The sequence below is a fragment of the Anoplolepis gracilipes genome, chromosome 14, assembly GCF_047496725.1.
Source record: "Anoplolepis gracilipes chromosome 14, ASM4749672v1, whole genome shotgun sequence".
NCBI lineage: Eukaryota > Metazoa > Arthropoda > Insecta > Hymenoptera > Formicidae > Anoplolepis > Anoplolepis gracilipes.
Window position 1 is genome coordinate 4,156,476 of NC_132983.1, and position 20,965 is coordinate 4,177,440.

General features: G+C 35.3%; 1 protein-coding gene across 4 annotated transcripts in view; it reads left to right on the forward strand.

The window, feature by feature from the left end:
- The window catches only part of Ss (aryl hydrocarbon receptor spineless), a 200,380-nt gene that overhangs the window by 19,906 nt on the left and 159,509 nt on the right, over positions 1 to 20,965 (forward strand). The window contains exon 1 of one of the 4 annotated variants that reach the window (XM_072906719.1): positions 10,340 to 10,640. The exons of 1 other annotated variant lie outside the window; for it this stretch is intronic. In XM_072906719.1, the coding sequence (XP_072762820.1) occupies positions 10,519 to 10,640 (122 nt within the window). In that variant the 5' untranslated portion in view covers positions 10,340 to 10,518. Of the gene's footprint in view, positions 1 to 10,339; positions 10,641 to 20,965 lie in introns of those variants that run through there. 2 more of the 4 variants (XM_072906717.1, XM_072906723.1) reach the window with 2 other exon arrangements.

Below are 20,965 nucleotides of genomic sequence, written 5' to 3' on the forward strand. Positions count from 1 at the left end.
AATAAAAGTAAGGGCGAATTCATATACACGCAGGCCGCGGCGTTGTTTGCATTAATTTGTACGCGGGTCGCGGAAAGAACGCGAAGAGGACCGAGGTTCTTCCATCCGAAAGAGAACGAGGAGCCGGCTTTTGCGGTGGAGTAACTAGTCGTTACTTTGAGACTTAACGGACAGGTTGTTTATGCATGTTCAAAAATTGACGGTCGAGAAACGATGCGTCACGAAGGTTCCGAACCATCGAATTTTCGTCAAGATATCCTTTTCGTTTTTAGACGCGTTCTGCGAGACTGGTTTGGGGCGAGAGGTCGAGAAGACTTGATTTCTTTAATGCTTTCTTGAGAAAAAAATGTAGTTTTACGCGTCTCTGAAACGGAAGAATCTTTTACACATCGCACATCGTGCAAATAATCGCATTATTAAAATAGTTCAATTCTATTGAAAGTTTTTTTGAATTTATAGAAAAAGAAAAGAAAAAAAAAAAGTATATATATAATTTTACTTTATTTTTTACTTATATCCAGGAATTATTTATATTTTTAATAAAAGAAACGTAATTAATCTAATAATTAAAGCTAAAATTAGATTAGGTATAAATTCTCAAATTCACAGATTATATTATTTTGTATTTAACACACATCTGGAATAAATTATCAACCATTTTAGCTCCGAATGTGACTAGTTGAAAAATACTGTGTAACATCTACGAACTTTTTTATCTATAGACACTTTAAAACTAATAACTTTAGCGATAAGCGAACAAGTTGACAGTCAAGTCAAGCAAGTCAATATTATTGAGATTATTTCGCACTTTTTCCATGCAAAAAAAAAAAAAATAAATGACAATTTTCATTGTTTATAAGAATATAGATATTGATGCTATTATCCTTATCTTTGAAGCTCTAAGTGGTTGCTCGCTTCGGTTATCTAAAGCTGGCCCCGCTGATAATATTATGTAAAAAAAAGCCGTGGTGCGCGCGATCGCGTACCGCCTCCCAGTTGGGGTTACCCCTGGGCAGGTAGTGTAGAAGTAATTATTCATAGCACGCAATTACGAGCAGTGCGCGGCCGTGTCGCGCGGGTGCAGCGACGGTATCGCTGCATCAATTGCGGGCGTTAGTCGCGACCCTGATTGCGGGCTCACGTTTCAAAACAATGATTTATCTAATTAAGCCTCACTTTTGCATTGTTAGCCGCGCTTTCGTTATTGTACGCTCGCCCATTATCCCAGCGCGCCCATTACTTCCGAGACACGAAATAGCGATAGACGACCGCAACTTTTCCCCTACGATCGCGATTTTCTCTTCTCTCTTTTTACTTTTCTTTTTCGTAAATCGCGCGTGATCGTACCTTTGCCACGATGACGCGAGGAAAAAGTTTCGCGGAAAACCACGTACGGAAATCACCCGTTTCTATCCACATCTGCGGAAACCGTGTGCAATCATGGCATCCACCTCTTGATTTCGTGGAATTTCAAAGCGATTTCTTTGATCGCTGCGATTACGAGAGCTAATGACAAGCGCGACATAAAAATTACTGATATATATATATATATATATATAAAACAGCGAATTTTTATTTTCATGATAAATTCATTGACTTAATTTATAATTAGTTTCTCTTGAATCAAACTATCAATATTTTGACGGTTTTTAAATTATTCATATATTAAGTATCTGAGACACAAAATCTTTTTTTCGATTAAATAATTTTTAATTACCGAGACGTTTAATGTGAAAATAGTTTGTGATAATTTTTCCTGAATTTATAAATATATTCGCAAAAGAACTCCACATTATAAAATATTTTTGTTTTTGAAAATATTATTAAAAAGAAAAAAAATTAAATAATCAAGGAGAAAATTTGCAATAAGAAATTTTTATCACTTCTTTTTGGACACTTTCATATATAAGAATGATAAGAATGATAAGAAAAGTTATACGTATTAAATTGTGACAGGTGTAAGGCCTACCGGCAGATATTCTTTCTCATTATATACTGAAGGGATAGTCGAAGGACTCGCCGATAGATGGCGAATGTATCACAAAAGAGATGTTTTGTTATGCAACAATTCCTAGGAACTATATTTTATATTTTAAAATTTGAAAATATTTAAATATTGTGACGGATAATTTTTATTTTCTACGTTAACATAGGTTGAATATATATGTATATACAGATTGAATACCCTATAATAAAATTTACGATTTTTTAATTTTATTAAATTTTATTTTTATGAGATTTTAATGTATGTATATGTAATGTAGTATGTTAGCGTGTTTCTTCGTTTTTCCACAAAATTCCTTTGCGCAAGTAAGATGTAAATAACATTATGCTATACGGCTTGTATAATAAGTACTGCGCGATGTGTGCAAATGACTCTCGACTCATGTAATCCTCACGATAGATTAATTTTTGCATCGATAAATGTCGAACAGCTATCTATCAGATCCAATGTCCAAAGGAACATCAACATAAAGATCACGTGTCGTAAATGTCGTGCATAAATGTTATTCTCGCGAAAAAATGCATGTTCAACATGTGACGCAATATATTAGCGAGACGGAAAATTTCTATTATAATATTTATAAGAGATGAATTTAGCAAAAATATAGCATAAATAGGCAATTAACAAATTCTGCGAATGTTTTTGAATTCTATTCTTTTATACTATTAAGCGAATTTTTTAAGTCAATCATAAATTGTTATTCTTGAAAGCAAGATTTATATTATTCTGCAAATATTACTAGTTCTATTTTGAGAAATCTACAATGCATTAAAATTAGTGCTTAATGAAATCTGCTTCTCATTATATTTGCATATAATGATGGTATCTAATATTTCACAGCAAGGGCAAATGTGAATTATACGTACGTTACAAGTAAATTTCCACTGTGTGTGCTGTCATAATTCTTATAACAATGAAATAATACGTAAGCTAGCTTCTCACAGTTTTTCCGTGGCAAAGAAAATCTGGAAAAGTTCTTACTTCATGTGCTAATTTCTAGAGATATAATAATTCTGTGGATTTGAATGTGTATGTGAAAATTAACATTTTGTTTATGCTAGAATCAAAAAGGAAATATTTTGGTGATTTATAGTCTCGTACAATACTTGCTACATAAAACTTAAAAAAAAAGATATATATATATATATATATATATATACATATATTATAATAATTATGAATTTTAATATATCTCTCTAAAAAAAAAGAAAAATTCAAAACAGTTGATATTTTTTATAATTAAATTCGATAATTTTTTCCATCTAAATCTTTTTTAATTATTGGAAATAATTTTTTTTAGCAAATAAGGAATGATCTTTCTTTGGTAAAATCGATAATTTTTATATTTTATTAACACGAAACAAATTCAATTTTTTTAGCAGTTTAGATGGTGATAATGATTTAATGAATTTTTTTTAAATAATTTCAAGTCAACATACTTTTTTTGTTGTTGCAAAATCATCTATAATTATAACTAGGAGAGAGGTGACAATGACAACACGCATTGCGTATGTTTAATTTCTCACGCAATTTTCTTTTTTTTGCTTGAAATCTTGCTGGAAAAATCTCTATAACCTCTTATTGCTTTTTATGACATACCTTGACTTCTTTGAATGCAATTTTATCAACGTAATATATGAAACAGACTTGAAAAATACTTTTCCATTAGTGACGAATAAACAGTACAATTTATTTTATGAAGACACGAATTTCTTCGATGAATAGACTAAAATATACTAAATGTGTATTAAAATATTGTTTAAAAAATTATTTTTTAAAAATATCCTTTACATTTTTTATGCTTGACACTAATTATACATACAAAACATAATAATTAAGTTTTTTATTTGCTCTAGAATGACATGATGTTATTTAGTATATTTACAATATCTATATCTTATTTTAACGTAACTCTTGAATTAAAATTATAATTTATTATAATTTTTAATTTATTAAACTATATATTATTAACAATATATTAACAGTATATATCTCTTCTTGCGATTAAAAATTCAAGCTTTAATAAGATTAAAACATATTCTTTTTTCTCATTTTATATTTTTCATATATTTTTTTAGCATAATTAAATTCATAGCTTATCTTCCTCTTTTTTATTTTAACGACACTTGTAAATAATCATTAAGAAATTATTAGGGAATAAAAATTAAGATTGGTTTTAATGATAAATCTGTTGAAATTCTTTAGATGATGTACGTGATGAAAAGTTAGTTGTCAAAAAATAATACACACACACACACACACACACACACACACACACACACACACACACACACACACACATTACAAGTATGATAAAGATAGATATGAGATCTGAAACAAGTATTGAAGCTAAAAACAGAAATGCGATAAAAATATCCCTCTTTAATTCTCCAGTAATCATGTGTCTTTTCAGTCGCGTCGTCGACTTGCTTAGTACCAAGTAACACTTTTATAAAATATAAAATTGTTCGATAAAGTCACAAATATTATTCAATATTTTAGAAATTTTTAATAGCTTTTAATTATTTAATATCTTATAAATAATTAATTATTTTTATCGGAGTTTTTTTATTCATTCAAAACTATTTCAAACTCATAAGAGTAAATAAAAATGCATCGCTTGGATTATTTCAAAGCTTACCGAATTTTTATGCACATATCTATATCAAAAAAATAACGCGTTAGTTTCACAATTAAGGGATATCGGTGTGTATATAAGCGTACTCCGAGAGACGAAAGTAAAAGTTGTCAGATCTCTCGTATCTTCGGTGAAAAAAAGTAAACAAGCTACGTGTGCCCGAATTCGCGTGACGCGAACGAAAGAGAGGAGAGAGACAGGACATGACGGGACGCGCGTGGACGGGAAAAGGACGCGAGACGAAGGGCACCTAGGAGAGGAGGCGAGTAGTCAGCTGTACGGAGGAAAAAGAGTGCTGCTGTCGGCTTCTCGCGTGTGTAAGAAAGACCTGGTGACGCGGTAGCGTCCGCATAGCGTTCTGGGGCCGCATGCGTGAAATGAGTTCTTAACGCGAAAGAGATTTTTCGCGTAAAAAAAGGTGTGTAATATGTTATTAAAACAGTACACTGGGTATTTGTTACTCGGTAATAGGCAAGTTGAAGACGCGACTCTGAAAAGGCAGATTGCTACCGGAAGATCCGAGGAGGATATTCTTATTGGGTATCTTTCATTAGCGTTAAACATAATCTGTAATTCTAAATTTTATTTATTTAATATATAAAAATCTCATGTACACATATACCCAAGCGGCAATATAAATTAGGAATTAAATTAACTGCATTATGTGCATTAAGAATTCAATCTGTTAAATACAAAATGTTATAAATATTTAAAAATATTGATTAAATTAAATAAGTTAGAAATTGTCATGGTATATTGCAGATAATTATTGATATGAATGGTGAACAATTTAATAATAATAAAATTAATATTCTAACTCACACTATTATAGGATTAGTGGTTGAGATTTACTTTGCTATACATTATATAACATTTTTTATTTATTTAATGCAGCATAGCTGTTCAAATATAGAATACATTGTGTTATAATTATGTAAAATAACATTGTTATTAACTATCTGAAGATTTCAAATCTTAACAGGAAAAAAATTCAAATATTATAAGTTAAAAAAAGTCATCTCTTTCTCTTCTTCTAACTCAAAGAATAATTTGCACGTACTGTAATTACATACGTGATGCAAGCGGCAACTCGTGCCTCCTTAACTCGCACCATCCGCCGGTCGGAGAACGACGCAAATACAAAATACGGATTTTATAAAGGAACTAAAGATGCGAAGGAATAAAATTATTCGTTTTTCGATAAAATATTATCGTCATTTCTCGTATCGATAAACTAAAATTTTATTTAGTGATTTGTCAATACTTTTCGTCGATACTTTCCCTCTCTCTCTTTCTTTTCTTTCCTTCTGGAAAAAACTTTTGAAAAATAAATCTTTCTATAACATCGCAACAATAACTATTCGTGTATCATCGCCTGATAACATAGAATATCGCCAGCAACCGCAATGTGTGTTGCGTGTCACCCAAGCGTTTCGATCACCGACAAACTCGTTTTCGGGCATATAACCGGCTTGTCGATATCAGTTTACGATGTACGCCGAAGTGCATGAGAAATCGCCTTCGTCGCGGCCTCCGTGAGACACCGTTGATCTTCCTTTGATCGCGTAATGTTGCTATACAATCGATATCGCGCTGTCGTTTCGTAGCCACGGTGATATCGCGATCATGTCTCGCGATCAGATAACGTTCACGAAGAGCCCGGCTCTTCAGATAAGAGGAAACATGACGCTGGACGAGTGTGTATGTATATGGTACATATATGCGTTTCGCCCATCATGACAGAACAAGCGGAATCGGCAACGATCGCGGAACATTATTGTTCCGGTTCGACTTATCGTGCGCGGCCAGCAATTTGTTGTATTTTGTGGTCTGCAATTGGATTACAAAACGCGTGCAATCGATTCGCGCTCGTGTCATGCTGCGACTGTTTAAAGAAAACGCGTTATTATATTACGTGCTTACGGATGCGATTTTGAAAAGAGTTAAATAGAGTGAATTTTCGATTAAAATGTTCGTTCTAATTTCACACAATACCAGTGTATTCGAAACAGAGTTTCTTAACATTTGTAATCAATGTTTTGCGAATATAACTAAGATAAGATGTTTTCTAAACATCCTCTCTTAAATGGAATCAATAATAGTGGCTTCAGTTTTAAATGTAGCATTGAAAGTAGTAAAATGTCATCGACAAATAAGAAGAATCAATTAAAGATAGTGCGACGGATTTTTTATTGAAATCTTATTGTCATAATCATCAGTGAAGCATAAGATGAAAAATAAAGCGTGAATATTTTTACTGATTCAATTTAAGAAAATAGGTTTATCAATGCTTTATATCAAAATTATAAAATATATAAGAAATAATAATTGTAGAGGGATGGTAAAAATATATTGTGGACATTTATTTAATCTGTTGATGCGAGTGTATGTCAGTTTTTAATCGATATTAATTTTGAAATAATAACGACATTGTGAAGTAGCATAATAATAGTAAATAATCACACAATAAACGTTTTATTAATTACGTTGAATAATTTTCTTGAATAGTAACCCACATGAGAAAAAAAAAAGAGAAAAAACTGGATAAAAATTATATTTATTCTCATACATTGTAGTGCACTACAATAAGAGCAGACTCGTTATTACTTCTTTTACATTTGACATTTTTGTTATAATAACAGCATTTTATTAATCATTTATATTTATATAACATTATTTTTATTTCTATTAATAAAAGATGGTCGCGTTTGTATATGACAAAAGTTAGAATTAAAATTTCATATCTTTTATCATTGATTTTTACTATTATCAAAAACTTGCAAGTTATAAAAATGAGAACAAAGAGTTATTACGGAGCAAATAAAAAAAATTAAGATTATAGCATATTTGAATTTATATTGCTCACTGATATTAATTTAGATTATCAAATTGAATTTCTAATAAAATCACAACTGACATTTAGTTTTATTCCATTAAGATTTAAATTTCAGTTATGCGAAGCAGTCTGTAAATATTTTTTTTTTTTCGTGAGAGAGATTTTAAATAATTTTTAAACGGATATAAAAAATAGAGAATAGAAAAAATATGAGAAGTATATATACATGTATATATTTATTTATTTAGAAAGAATTATATTTTGCACATCATGTTGATTCTACATGTATATATGTGGTGTATAGTCTTTTATGAGTTCTATACATCTTAAATTAAGAAGATTGCTTCTAGAAATATGTATAATATTTTAAAATATTATTGCTATTTTATAACCGATTGTACTAAACCATTTTATCGTTGTTATTACTTCAAACGTATTATTTTTGTGCTGTTTTTGTTTTTCTGTATTCACGCGTACTAGTTTGTAAATATGATTAATATTCAATTAGATTTTAATAATCAATTCGACAATGCACGTGTTCTCTTGCACACGCATATGTACACGAATTTACGTCTTCTCTGAATTTCTTAATGGTTATTATTTTATCTTTATTACTTCGTGTAAAGCGCAAGTTTCTTTATTGCTCTTCATTCTCTAATATGAGATAATACTGAATTTTATTTCGTACAAAGAATAAATGACAACGTGTAACCTTGACCTTGTCTCGTACGGAAAACGCGCGCGTGTTAGACGCAATGAATGAGTGTTTTTACATTAAGTAAAATTATTACAACGTTAAAATGTCGCATCTCCAAAGTCGAAAAAGATATCATACATATAATTCAAAATACATGTACAAGTACATATAATTCAGAAATTTATATTGTAAGTAAAAATGTGATCCATGCGATATATATATATATATACATAAGTTTTTGTAAATTATTATCACTTATCATTTTCTATTTTATAAAAAAATATTTGCCTGTTTCGAGAAAATGTCTCAACGTTGTTTTTATTCTCGGCGAACATATCGTATCATTTGTAGCTGAAACATAAAGAAATATAAATTATTTTAATATCCGGTACAGTGGAATGCGATTGCGTCTCCGAGAGGAGATAGGCTGACGTCCGAGTTCGCGAACTCGGCACAAGGTAGAGGACGCGCGGTCGCGGAGGAAGAAGGAAGAGTAGGTGGAATCTCGAGAGGCGCGCGCGATGGTATCGTTCACTTTGTGTTTCTACGGTATGGTTAGACTGGTAGCGCCATGCTGGCGGCGCGATTGGTCCCCTCGTCTCTCTCGTGGGCGTGGCATGTGGGGGTGGGGGATTAGAGAGGTGATCTTGCGTCACAGTGCGTAGAAGCCCGACGGTCGGTCGACCTACGGTTACTCCTTTGTGCCGAACCCACCACCACTTGGCCCGTTCGCCTCCACTCTCTCTCCGATCTATGCCACACTCTCCTGACTTATGCTACGCCCGACAGACCCGCCAGTACACGACACGCTTCTATGAGGCGAGCACCGCATCGTCCGCGCTCGATCCACTACCTACCTATTCGAATCTGTCAACGCACGAGGATTCCGCCACCTACCTGCCAAGTGCATCGCGTTCGATTCGGGTTCTCCAACCTCGTCGTCGAGCAATAGCATGATAGAATAGATCGACAGATCTGGGATGATCTTCGTGTGTCAATCGACTCTGACGAACCGTGAGGGTGAAGAACGCGATCAGGGTAGGGGAACAGGCTTTCTCTCTCCCGTTCGCGACAAATAGACAGGAAGGGAGGGATTGACTCCGATCGCATTGGAGGGAGGGAAAGACGCGCGGATTAGTTTCGCGCACACGTGACGTGACCGCATCGGGAGGTTTGATGTGATAAGCGTCTCGGTTCTCAACGCTGGATGCCTCAAGTGTCTTAGGCAGATATATCGCGAGATACTGCGTACGCAACGACGCAAGTGACATTAATCTCGAGTGGTATCGGATATCGAGAGGATTACCGTTGGTGATCGTCGGGACAATAAGAGTGAAATTTATTTGGATCTGCAGTGAGGATAACACAACGCGTGAACCATCCGGGATTATCGGAGCGAGTTTCCATCTTCCGATAATTATACGTCATTATTGCTCAAGTATTTTGAAACTGTGTAATTGTTGCTACTTCTCAAACGTTATGACGTGCATTGTGTTAATATCATTGACTCCGATTACCATAAACCGAGGAAGTGAATGACTTGCGATTGCGATCTTGTCAATGGCGCGCCGCGATTCTTCAGTGACAGTGAACACGTGGATAATAACGACGTGAAAAGATGGATTTATTCGATGTACAGTGTATCGCGAATCTCACGTTAATGTCGAGAATTATATCAACGAGTCGACCGCCAAGTCGGACCGACCATGAGGCTCTTCCGACGACGCTAGGTGACGTCTCATGAAATTTAGAAGAAAGGGGCACGTTATACCGAAGGTGAATTTTGCAATAGTGTTTCTCATATAATCTATTTCATTCGCGATTTTACGGCAGTACGCTAATGTCGCTGATAACGTTCTGATTCGTCAAAACGACCTTCACATAGGACATTGCATCAGTGATCGCTCGACGTCGCTTGACAGGGTGAATTCGCGGACAGCTGTCGCAGCTGCCGCGTAGTAATCGGCGTACGGCGGTGTCATCAGGAGCAAGTGCCTCGCCGACGCGCCAACAGCTGGTTGGTAGTGGCACCGACAGTGACAGAGGATGACGTAGCGTCGTCGCTAGAGGCAAGGGGCGTCACGGTCTGCACGGTGTACGCGCTGGACAGAGCCGCCTCGGCGGGGCTGGGGGTGGTCGGGGGTGGTGGTAGTGGTGGTGTCGCCGGTATCGGTGGCGGCGGTGGAGGCGGGGGCGGTGGTACACCAGGGATCACGGGGATCTGTGGACCGCCGACCGCGTCCCACGCACCGACGGATTACGTGACGGCGGCATGTTATCCCCCGGGAACGCAGCTCACCCTGACCGCCACTCACCCTCAGCCCCACGTCGTTGATCCCGCGATGACGCCCACCTCGGCGCCGGTGCCGACTCCGACGTCGGCGTCGGGCCCCAACAACCCCGTCGCCATGAGCCAGCTGGGGACCGTCTACGCCACCAAGAGACGGCGTCGGAACGGAAAAAGGTACGAATCCGTTAAATCAATATATGACAGTCGGAACGAAAACGATCGATGTTATTTTGCGACTCGAAAGGATAGCCATTTGCAGGATTCTCTCGATCTTTTCATTCCTGAGTTCCTTGCGGAACGATACAAGCTATTCTCATTTTTCCAAGTATTAAGATGCAGTGAAAATATAATAAATGTGTGTGTATGTATATATATATACAGGATTAAGAATGCATTTAAAAACTAATTGGTATATTTAAATTTAAATTTGTAATATAACACAAGAAGGAATTTTTGATAACGAAAAAAATACCTATCTTATAAATATAAAATATAGAAATTAATATAGATGTACGGTGATTTTTTTTGACACTGCATTTTGTATAATAGAAACGTATAAGTTTAATCAAATAAAATTGAATCAGATACAATATGTTGCATATTTGTAACGTAACAATTATAAACATAGTTGAAAATAACTATTAGCCAAGTAAATACGGAAACACACGATATAATTAAAAATAGATAATATATTTCTTTTAATAGAAATATAAAAATAATCTTTTACGCACAGTATTGAAACGTTCTATTCTTTATCACAAATTGATATAATGATTTTACCGTGATATGTAACATCATAGCTTGCAAAATTTTCAAAGTTGATTTTGTTAACATGATTCTCATGATTTAATCGATGAGCATTCTTTACGCACTTATCAAATGCAGAAATAAAAAGCAGAGGATTAGCTGAAAGGTTTCAAAGTGTCACAGTTTGAAACGCACATACGAGTAATACCTATGTCTAATTCATGCGTCTGAAGCTCGCATTAATGGGAATGAAGTCGAGTGTTCGCACATAAAGTTGCACGTTTGTTCGTAATATTGACAACTGATTTACAAATATATTTTCGGTTCATTCAGCTAGATATTCTTGCGCGAACTGCTTGAATGCACTTTCACGTGCACACGTATAATGCATTTTTAGATTTGTATTATTAACCAATTATATATATCTGATCTATTATCACAAATTTTTATTCAATTACATGGTCTCAATTTACTGTCTTTTGCTACATGAAATGTCTTACAACATATTCCCTTACTTTGGTGATTGATGATGGTTGATCCATTATTATCGTATCCTATTTGAATTATAATTATATTTAAATTAGCATTAAAGCTTATTTCTTTTTTTATTTTATGTTGGTAAAAATGAAAAAGTAATAAAATTTTAATTTTAATCTTATCATTTATTTGACTAGCATGTGCCAAATTTTAGATGTATATTTAAAATTATATTATATCTTAAAATTTTAAATAATGGATCTATTTAAGTAGATTAAGATTTTAAATAGTTTTTTAATTTTACCCAATCTTTCTTTCTTAAGTTTTCTTTAATTTTTTAATTATTTTTAAAAATGTTTTAAGATATATATTTTGAAATAAAAATAAAAATGAGATTATGTACTGCGTATAAAATAACATTTTAATTGAAAAAGAAATAATATTGAATATCGCGATGAAAGAGAGAGAGAGAGAGAGAGAGAGAGAGAGAGAGAGAGAGAGAGAGAGAGAGAGAAAGAAGGCAGGTTTTGAGAGTACAGTAATAGATGCGCAAATCACAAAAGATCGTCGTTAGGTTCACAATGTTACGACTGATGACCGACAAAATTGCAGGTGCATGGGTCGCACAAAATGTTTCCTATGCATATATAGCGAATTAGATAGAAGCCCGCACATCATTTGTGATTTGTCAGAGAGATACGGTTATTTATTAACAATGATAGCCGGAATAAAACGGTCGCGTGTTTGTTTGTTCTGAAGAGCACGTGTATCGAATTATTTTTCTAACATCAACCAAACACATGATGCTTCTTCTTTGTGTCGTCTGTCTCACGCCAATTTAGTTTTTCTAGATGTGGTTGCATCATGATTATCCAAATATAACTTTTTAATCCAATGAAAACTCTTATATCTGCGCGTCTAGATACATGCATTCATGATTGATCGTGAAATCATATGAATCGACAATTATTTGTTTTGCAGTATTATTATACAATATTTTTATGTACAATTTAATTTAAAGGTAATTTTTTTCGGTTGAAAACGCATCAAGTTACAGATGTTAAAAGTCATAATTATAATATTAGAACAATAATGGAACGCGTCGTTAAAAATATTCTATAATGAAAGAATATATCAAAATTTGTAATTTATTTAAAAATTTTTTTTTATATTATGCTGATAGTAGTCGGAGTGGTTGAATTAGATTGATGGCCTAAAAGTTTCGTTACTTTTAATCAAGCTCGCGTGCGTTAATGGAATTAAGATTGGTAGTACTTACATAGGAATCCAGTTCTGCTGTTGTTCCGTAATTCGGTAGCTTGATCCCTTTGAAAAGTAATGCATGTTAGTAAATTTGCATAAGATGAGACAAATACTTAATCTTACATGGAACTCTATTTTTAAAATACTTATACGTTTATTATTATTGAATATTAAGGAATTTAAAAATGCATAATTTTCTAATGACAAACGTTTTCTATTTTTTTTTTACGTATCAAATTTAATTTTTTGCAAACGCCGACTAATTAATGAGATTTTTTTTTAAGTATGATTTTTTTATATTTTAATAATTCTTAATATCTCGATTTTCATGAGCTTTTCTAAAGAATCGCGTCATCAGTTTATATTAAAAAGCAGCAAGCATATTGCATCCGTATTTTATTGCGTTAGTCGAGCGTCGGGGAATTTTTTCATCGCGGCTGCGCGTCTTACTCGGGCGCTGTTTGAGAAATTAAAGCAATCTGCAGCAATCTGGTAAGCTCTTAATCCTCTCGCGACGATCCCGTATGCTCCAGGTGCTTCTTCCTTTTCGCTCGCAAGCACGCGACCCGATATGTACGTAAGTGCGTGTGGGTGTGGATGAGTGTGTGCGTGCGTGTGTGCGTGCGTGCAAATCGCGAAAGGGGTTGCTGAGTCGTATACACGGCGTGTTCAATGCATCACGAAAGGAAGATGCACCCAGAGTAGTCGGCCGCTAAGCTGACAGAGACGAAGCGGCTTCGGCTGATTGCGCAGAAGCGGAAGACTAGAATCTGCCGGAGTCAAAATCTCTCTTCGAATCGTCGCATCTTCCGCAACCTTGTTAATTTCTCTCCCTGAAATGTGATGGATCGCGATTGTACAAAACGGCGACGCGTTGCGTCGTGCTGCGCTTCCAAGTGCAGAGTAACTTCGCGACTCGCCGAGATTCAAGGCAAACGTGTGCGAAGGCTAGCCACTGATACGTATACAGGGTAGCCCATTAACTTCAACCGCTTCATACGCATCTGTATTATGGGTCCATTTGAATGTCTTCATAAAGTATCGCGAGGCAGAAGGCGTGATTTATCTATTGAATTAATTTTCGAAGGTCGTTTCTCTCTCGGAACTGTTCGGAATTTTTATTGACTTTGCATTCCTTTTCACTCGCGGAAAATATAATTTATATCGCAAACGTTGAAAAAAATAGCGATTACTATTTTATAAACTTTTGCGAATTTAGAAAAAATCATAGATATTTGGGCAGTTTTTTTTTTATTTAGAAAATCGAATATTTAATAAGTGTAATACTTTTTAAGAAGAACGCGGGTATTATATAATAGTATGTGATAATAAAATATGTGTTTTATTTTGAAGTATAACGAATGCTACGTCTTGAAATTACATAAATATCAGTGATTAATTTTATTTTAACAGTGTAGCTCTATTGACATATAGTTTAATTAAACAGTTACATTTTGCGAAAATATATTTGACGCATTTTTAATCGTAAACACATTCTTATCATAAATTTGTGTCAATTGTGCTGCGGTTTCTATAATTGACGATGTACTAAACGATCCCTCGTTATTACAACTCTAATGTATCCGAGATGTAGAGCATTAGTAACCATTATAAAGTTTAATAATCACGTTAGTATACGTTTACTTTAAAAACCGCTATAGGCATTAAGAGTCTGTTTGGACATTTATTCAAGCGGGGCATACAATCGCGACGATCGCGATCGCAGACGTCTCGTAAGCTCGACAGGCGTCAGTTACCTCGACGAATTGAAGGCGGCCTCTTCCTCCCCCATAGCTTCGGGACCAACGTGTCACGTTGAGTAATCGGTTGAACCCTTTTCCAGTTCACGTAAGGTATCTTCCACGGTGAAGAGCGTACCCCGTGATCGCGCGAAGGATCACGAACGACCGTAATGGAGTTTTAAACGGTCGTTCGAGGCATACGGGCAACGATCGGTGATCTTCCTCTCATTCCTTCCCCTCGAGAAAGTCGCCTTTGATACGATACGAGAGGAGAGTATGGGAAGGACGGAACAGGAGGAGAGGGGGAGCGTCTATGCCAGAAAATACCCGCAGGCTGGTTCGTTCCCCGGGTTCTTGCTTTCTTCTTCTTGCTTTAGCTCCTTAGGATCCCCTCGCTCGAAAAAGTCCTTCCCTCGGGCACCGTCGGTCCTAGGCGAATGCACTTTAGAAATACAAGCGCGCGTGTCTAGGGCGTCATTCCGCAATTTCGTTTCGACCGAACCATCAGCTCTCGCCGCGCAAGCAATAATAAAGCTTTGTTTAAAATGAATAAATTATGGAAGACCAGGTATTTTTTATCGTGTATTATTGTGTATTATGCATATCGAAATTTCTATGAGTTAATAACATTGTGGAGAGAATACTAGGCGTGTTGATTATATACAATTTTAATATTGTTACAGTTTATGCGGGATATGATTATTCAAACAGTTATATTAATTTGAAATTTAGGGAGTATTGATTTCTTTATAAAAATATTTTTAATATATCCAGTCATCACGCATGAATTACATACGTTTATTACGCGTTAACTTGCATAAAGTATTATTTAGTTGTGATAAATTATAAATTTGTAATTTAATATGTAATATATTAATGATATGTCATTATAAAATATCATAGTACATAATTTTTCTCGTTTTTGGCTCTTTTCCGTTTCTTTTTCCAATTATCTTTTACCTCGAAAATTGCATCACAGATCTCTTTGACAGCTACTTAACTCCAACAAGAAGTACCCGCGCGGCGAACGTGAAACCGAAATTCGAAGTCTCGTAGAATGTTGAGGCCGCGGGGTTTGTCAACGTCAAGGGAACTTTATCGCTAACGATCGGACGTGAACCCGCAGTCGGGAGTTTCCCCAAAATTCTGTCGGGTTCGAGGAAGCGGGCGGGTTCACGGAGCGCGATGCTGCGCGCACGTTGCTCGCCGCGGCCTAATGACAGCAGCTTCTATAATTTGGAGTTTTTGAGCGAACGGCCAAATTACCGGCGCAGGGAGGGATTACTGTTATTACATCGCGGCCGCGGACTCAGTCGAAACCTGATTATACTTCAGTCAGTCTCTCTCTCCCGATCTTGACCCGTTCGTTCGACTGTCAGCTTTACGCTCTCGTTCGCCTCTCCTCTCCTCCGCCGCCTTTCCTCCTCTCGCGCGATCCACCAAACGATCTTTTAACCACGCAAATCGCGCTTTGCCGCTGACTCGCTCTCGCGATCTAGTATCTCGCCCATTAGCGACTTCGAGATCCTCTCGCGCGACATTGGTAATCGTGTATAGAGATGGATATGTCACGAGAGAGATTACACTTTCTCATAGGTGCGCACTTTTTGTCGAATTAAGCTAACGGATCTTGGCAAAGATGAAAGCTCGAATGTGCATGCACGAGACCGTCTTTATAAGATGTCTTTTAATCGTGACTTTCTGAGATATTTTTCAGTGCATTTTACAAAATGTGTATAAGAGACGTATAAAATAAAAAGTAGTACTTTAATGAAAATTTTAATAATTTAATTTCCATACAATAAATAAATAACACTGCAAATTTTTTTTAATAATATTGAATAGAAATATAAATTTAGATAATAGTTTTAATCTTTTTATTTAAATATATCGACAGAAGAAAAAAAAGAACACTACATAATTAATTTTCTCTACAACAAGTTGATTTCGTGTAAAAATTAAAAGAACGCTTTTCTTTAAAATATTTGTATGAGGGATTTACTATATGTAGACTTGATGTTTTTCAATTATAACGAAGAAAAAAAAAAAAGAAACAAAAGTTCTCACAAGTATCGTAACTTAATCGAGGACACAACAAGAGACCATTCGAAATTGATGATTTTTTTGATGGACAATTGCCGTTGTCTGTTGTCGGGTTTCGGCTAATTAGTTCTTAAGTAATTGCCACGCATCTTTACGGTTTTATAACGTGTGTTTATAGCCTTGTAATGAACCCGCTTCTGAAACTTTTACTCCATTTAACCAACTGAGAACTGTGGTGAGGCCTCCGAGGCGTGCAAAAATTTTCGTTGTCCATTAAGAATCACCGGTGCTCGCGAGAAGTTACGGATTACTGCATATTATCATACCTAAACAAATCTGCAAATCGATTTTACCATTAACGATTAATGGCATAGAGATATTTAGCCCGCGTTGAAGTAGACACCAAAAGTTTCGAATAAATGACAGTTTTATTAATGAAGGTGTGAATAAATTAGAAATTATGCTCTTTTTTTCGTTCTATTCATATCGAAAGCTGACTAATATTAAATTCTTCTTAAAGTTTGTTTCTTTGCACTTTCGGTGTAATTTATGTAAAATAATTTATATACTTTGTAATCATATATCTTAAAATACACATCCGCGAATATAAACATAATGTATATACATAATTGATAAAATTAAATATATAATTTTATCGGAAGAAAATGCATCTCATGTACTCACGTTCCGTTCTGTTATAAATTTCATTAATCATTTCGTAAAAATAGATTCAGTTCGTAAAGATAGATTCAGTTTTCCACATGCGTTCGTGATATCACTTTGCACTAAAAGAATGATATTAATACTTACCTATTGTCTTCATAGCGTGCGTATGTTCTTTAATAGAACTCCTTATGTTAGTCAAACCTGTGATGCGATACGCTCGCGTGTGTAATATGTATAGCCCGTTCACGACAAGAGGATTATTGGTAGCTGGCATAACTCCCGTGACCAGCCACACCCAACAGATTAACACCTTGCATCCAATTATAACGATGCTCCCTGTCATGTGTATGATCGGTGTTGTATTACACATCGGTGCCATCGCTCCCGAAATTCCGGACCCGCGTATGGTAGTATGAGTTATCACTAGGAATTCCAACGAAAACAGAATCAAATCTCAAAGTACGCTTTCGCACCGATATTAATATACTATATACTCAATAGCTCAGTAATCGTTTAATATTTTAATTAGCGTCGAAATAATATTGATGCTATTGAGAAATTATTTGATTCAATTTTCCTTTTCTCCTCGGGAATTAAACAATCGACCAATGCACATTCTTCGCTCGCGATCGGCGCTCTGCGAGTCCTTTCGGTGTTTCAAGAGAGCTGAATGGGCTGCACAGCAAGGAATATCCGTCCTCGCGGTTACCGTGAATAGAGCCATAACGAAGTGAAACGCGCAGGTGAATTTATGCCGCAGGAACGGAGGCGCCCGACGAGAGGAGCGTCTAATAAGCGCCGAAACGTCTTCGAGAGAAAGAAAGGGAGAGAATCTTTGCCTTCGAGGCAAAGGAGCAAGAGGGATAAAAAGAGTCAGTGAGAGACGAAAAAACAGATAGAAAGAGAACGACAGAAAAAAAAGAGGGACATCGAGACTTGTCGTGGCTTTCGAACTTTATAATCTTGAGTAACCAATTTCGGCGCCCGATAAAAAATTATACAGCTAGGTCCACAGCGATAATTTTTTATTTACACCCGTGTTTTAATAAGAAGTTTTTTAACATATATATCGAGCAGGACAATTTTAATGAAAAACGAGCTACCGTGCGTATCTTCGAAGATGCATTCTATCTGTCAGGACCGATATCAACACTTGCCGTTTAATAAAATTAAAAGTTAATTAATAATTAAGTTTTTTTGCATAAGAAGTAATATGTCATTTACAATTAATTATTGCGAAAGAAGAAGATGTAGATGTAATAATACTACAAGTAAGATTACATTACATTTTTTAGTTAATTTATAATTATAAAAATTTTGAATCTTTTTTTTTTTTCCATATAGTATACAGGGCGGAAAATCACGTAAAGCTGTTATAGTGAGGCCGTTTGTGTTGTACGACAGCATAGTTAAGAGACTGAATATGGAACATCGTTATCGCGTATTGTTGTTACTCATTGTGCGTTGCGCCACTAGCACGTGTACTTCAATCTCGGTGTCGACTTCCCCCAGCGAAGTTGTACGAATTTTGTTACACTTTCTCGAGCGGAATTTAAATTTGTTATCCGGCGCGGCGATCTGCCGGGGAAGAATTTAAATATAAATAGTCGCGGGATATACGTGTCGCCTTTGGTCTTGTTGATATTTCTCGGAGTACTCCTCTCTTTCTCTCCGTCGCGCCATTACATTTTTAAATGTAACATTGGTAAGGCGTTTCGCGATGAAGGCGATTACGCGCTTTCCCAGCCATTAAAACCGTAGAATCGCCCGCCTCAGAAAGCAAAAGTAACGATAGTATCGTCGCATAATTCATCATCTTACTTACTTGTTACTTATCATACGTCACATTCGTCAAATGCCTTTATTTTGTTTTACAATGCAATCCCTTTTTTTTTCTTCCCGTTATCTCGCATATAATCCATTTATTTGCTACGAGTTCGTGATCTCATGAAATATTACTGACATATTAAAATGATCTCTATACATATTCATTCGTCGAATACGTGACACTTGTCGCAAGATCCATTTTTCCATATGACATAAAAAAATGAAGTGTCCGAAATCATATCGAGGCTCTAGAATCAGTTGTTTGACACAATTGAGTTGTTAAGTTACGTCGCGACACCATATTGTATGGATTCGATCCAGCATTTCGATCTACTAGAATTCGAAACTTTATTTCGCGAGAGGCGCGGCCCTGGATCCGGTCGGTAAACGACGTATCTTATCCGGGCTTCGGGCCCGGGCTCGGGATCCGACTGGGTCCGGTAAGGTGCTGTGTGTTTAACTATTCAATAATTCATCCCGCCATTCATCACCAACCAAGTGTAAAATTTATCTTATTTTTATGTATTGGCCCCCTCCAGCTCGCGGTACCATACATCAACCTCTTATTAGCCGCGATTTGTTTGGCGCGCGCGGCATCCAATCCCATTGTGCTGATTTGTCGAGGCGCGCGCGAGAGCACATTTTCTAACCGTTGACACCGGCCCGGGTCTCTCTCGAGTATACCCTTTTTTTCTCGCAAACTTACGCGCTGGAATAAAAAAAAAAAAAACAGAAACGATCGTGGGCCCCACGAACTCGAATATGTTGACTTCTCGCCTGTTGAGTATTTGCTAATTTTAGTGACATAGCACGATCAATAAATCCGAATTAATCCGAACGGTAACCCGGGATTTTGATACATAGATTGTTATTATTAGTAGGAGTTTATCAAATGAGTATTGTGAGTATCTCCATAATTTTTTTCTAAATAATTTTTTAATGTTTGTATAAAATAAGGAGACGTTTAATTTTTTTATTTGCATACAATTTAAATATCTATTTTGATCTAAATTTTGATTTGATTTAAATAATATGAATGCAAATTTTATTCACAATTTTATTAGAGTTAAAAAATAATTATGAAAGAAAAGATTTTTAAAAATGTAAATAATATATAATGTGTAAGAGATAAATAATTTATATTAGAAAAATTAGGAAATATATAACTTAAATAAAAAGAATATATCAAAGATCGTGAGAATGTGCTCCGGAAATTCAAATATTTAGTACATAAGTATACTAGAACTCCCGAGTTTAGATTGCAAATTCCCAAGACGGTATCATTATGCGTAATTTATGTTGCGTCCTTCTCACAGACAACGAGAAAGACAGGATAGCGTTGTTGTACAGTTTTCGCTAATAATCATACTAGCTATTACCAAATGCCTAATTCGTTATGGAAGAGTAACAATAATGTGATTTAAATTGCTAATGATTTGAACGAGCTTCGATATTCATTCTAACAAAAACTTAGCTTCTATCTTCTTAAAGCCAGGAAAAAATATTACCTTTATGTAAATCTTGTTCTTCAAATATTAACTGTATTTTAAAAATTCATCTAGCACTTTTCCTGTAAATTTAATTATCTTATCTTGATAACTTTGAAAACTAAAAATTTGTAATCGAAAGAAATCAATTTTAAATATCGTAGTTTTTTTCGCCGGGAAAGTATATCTGATAATTTTTCTCTATTTATTCAAGTAATTTAAATACCCGTTTTGTTACTTCGAACAT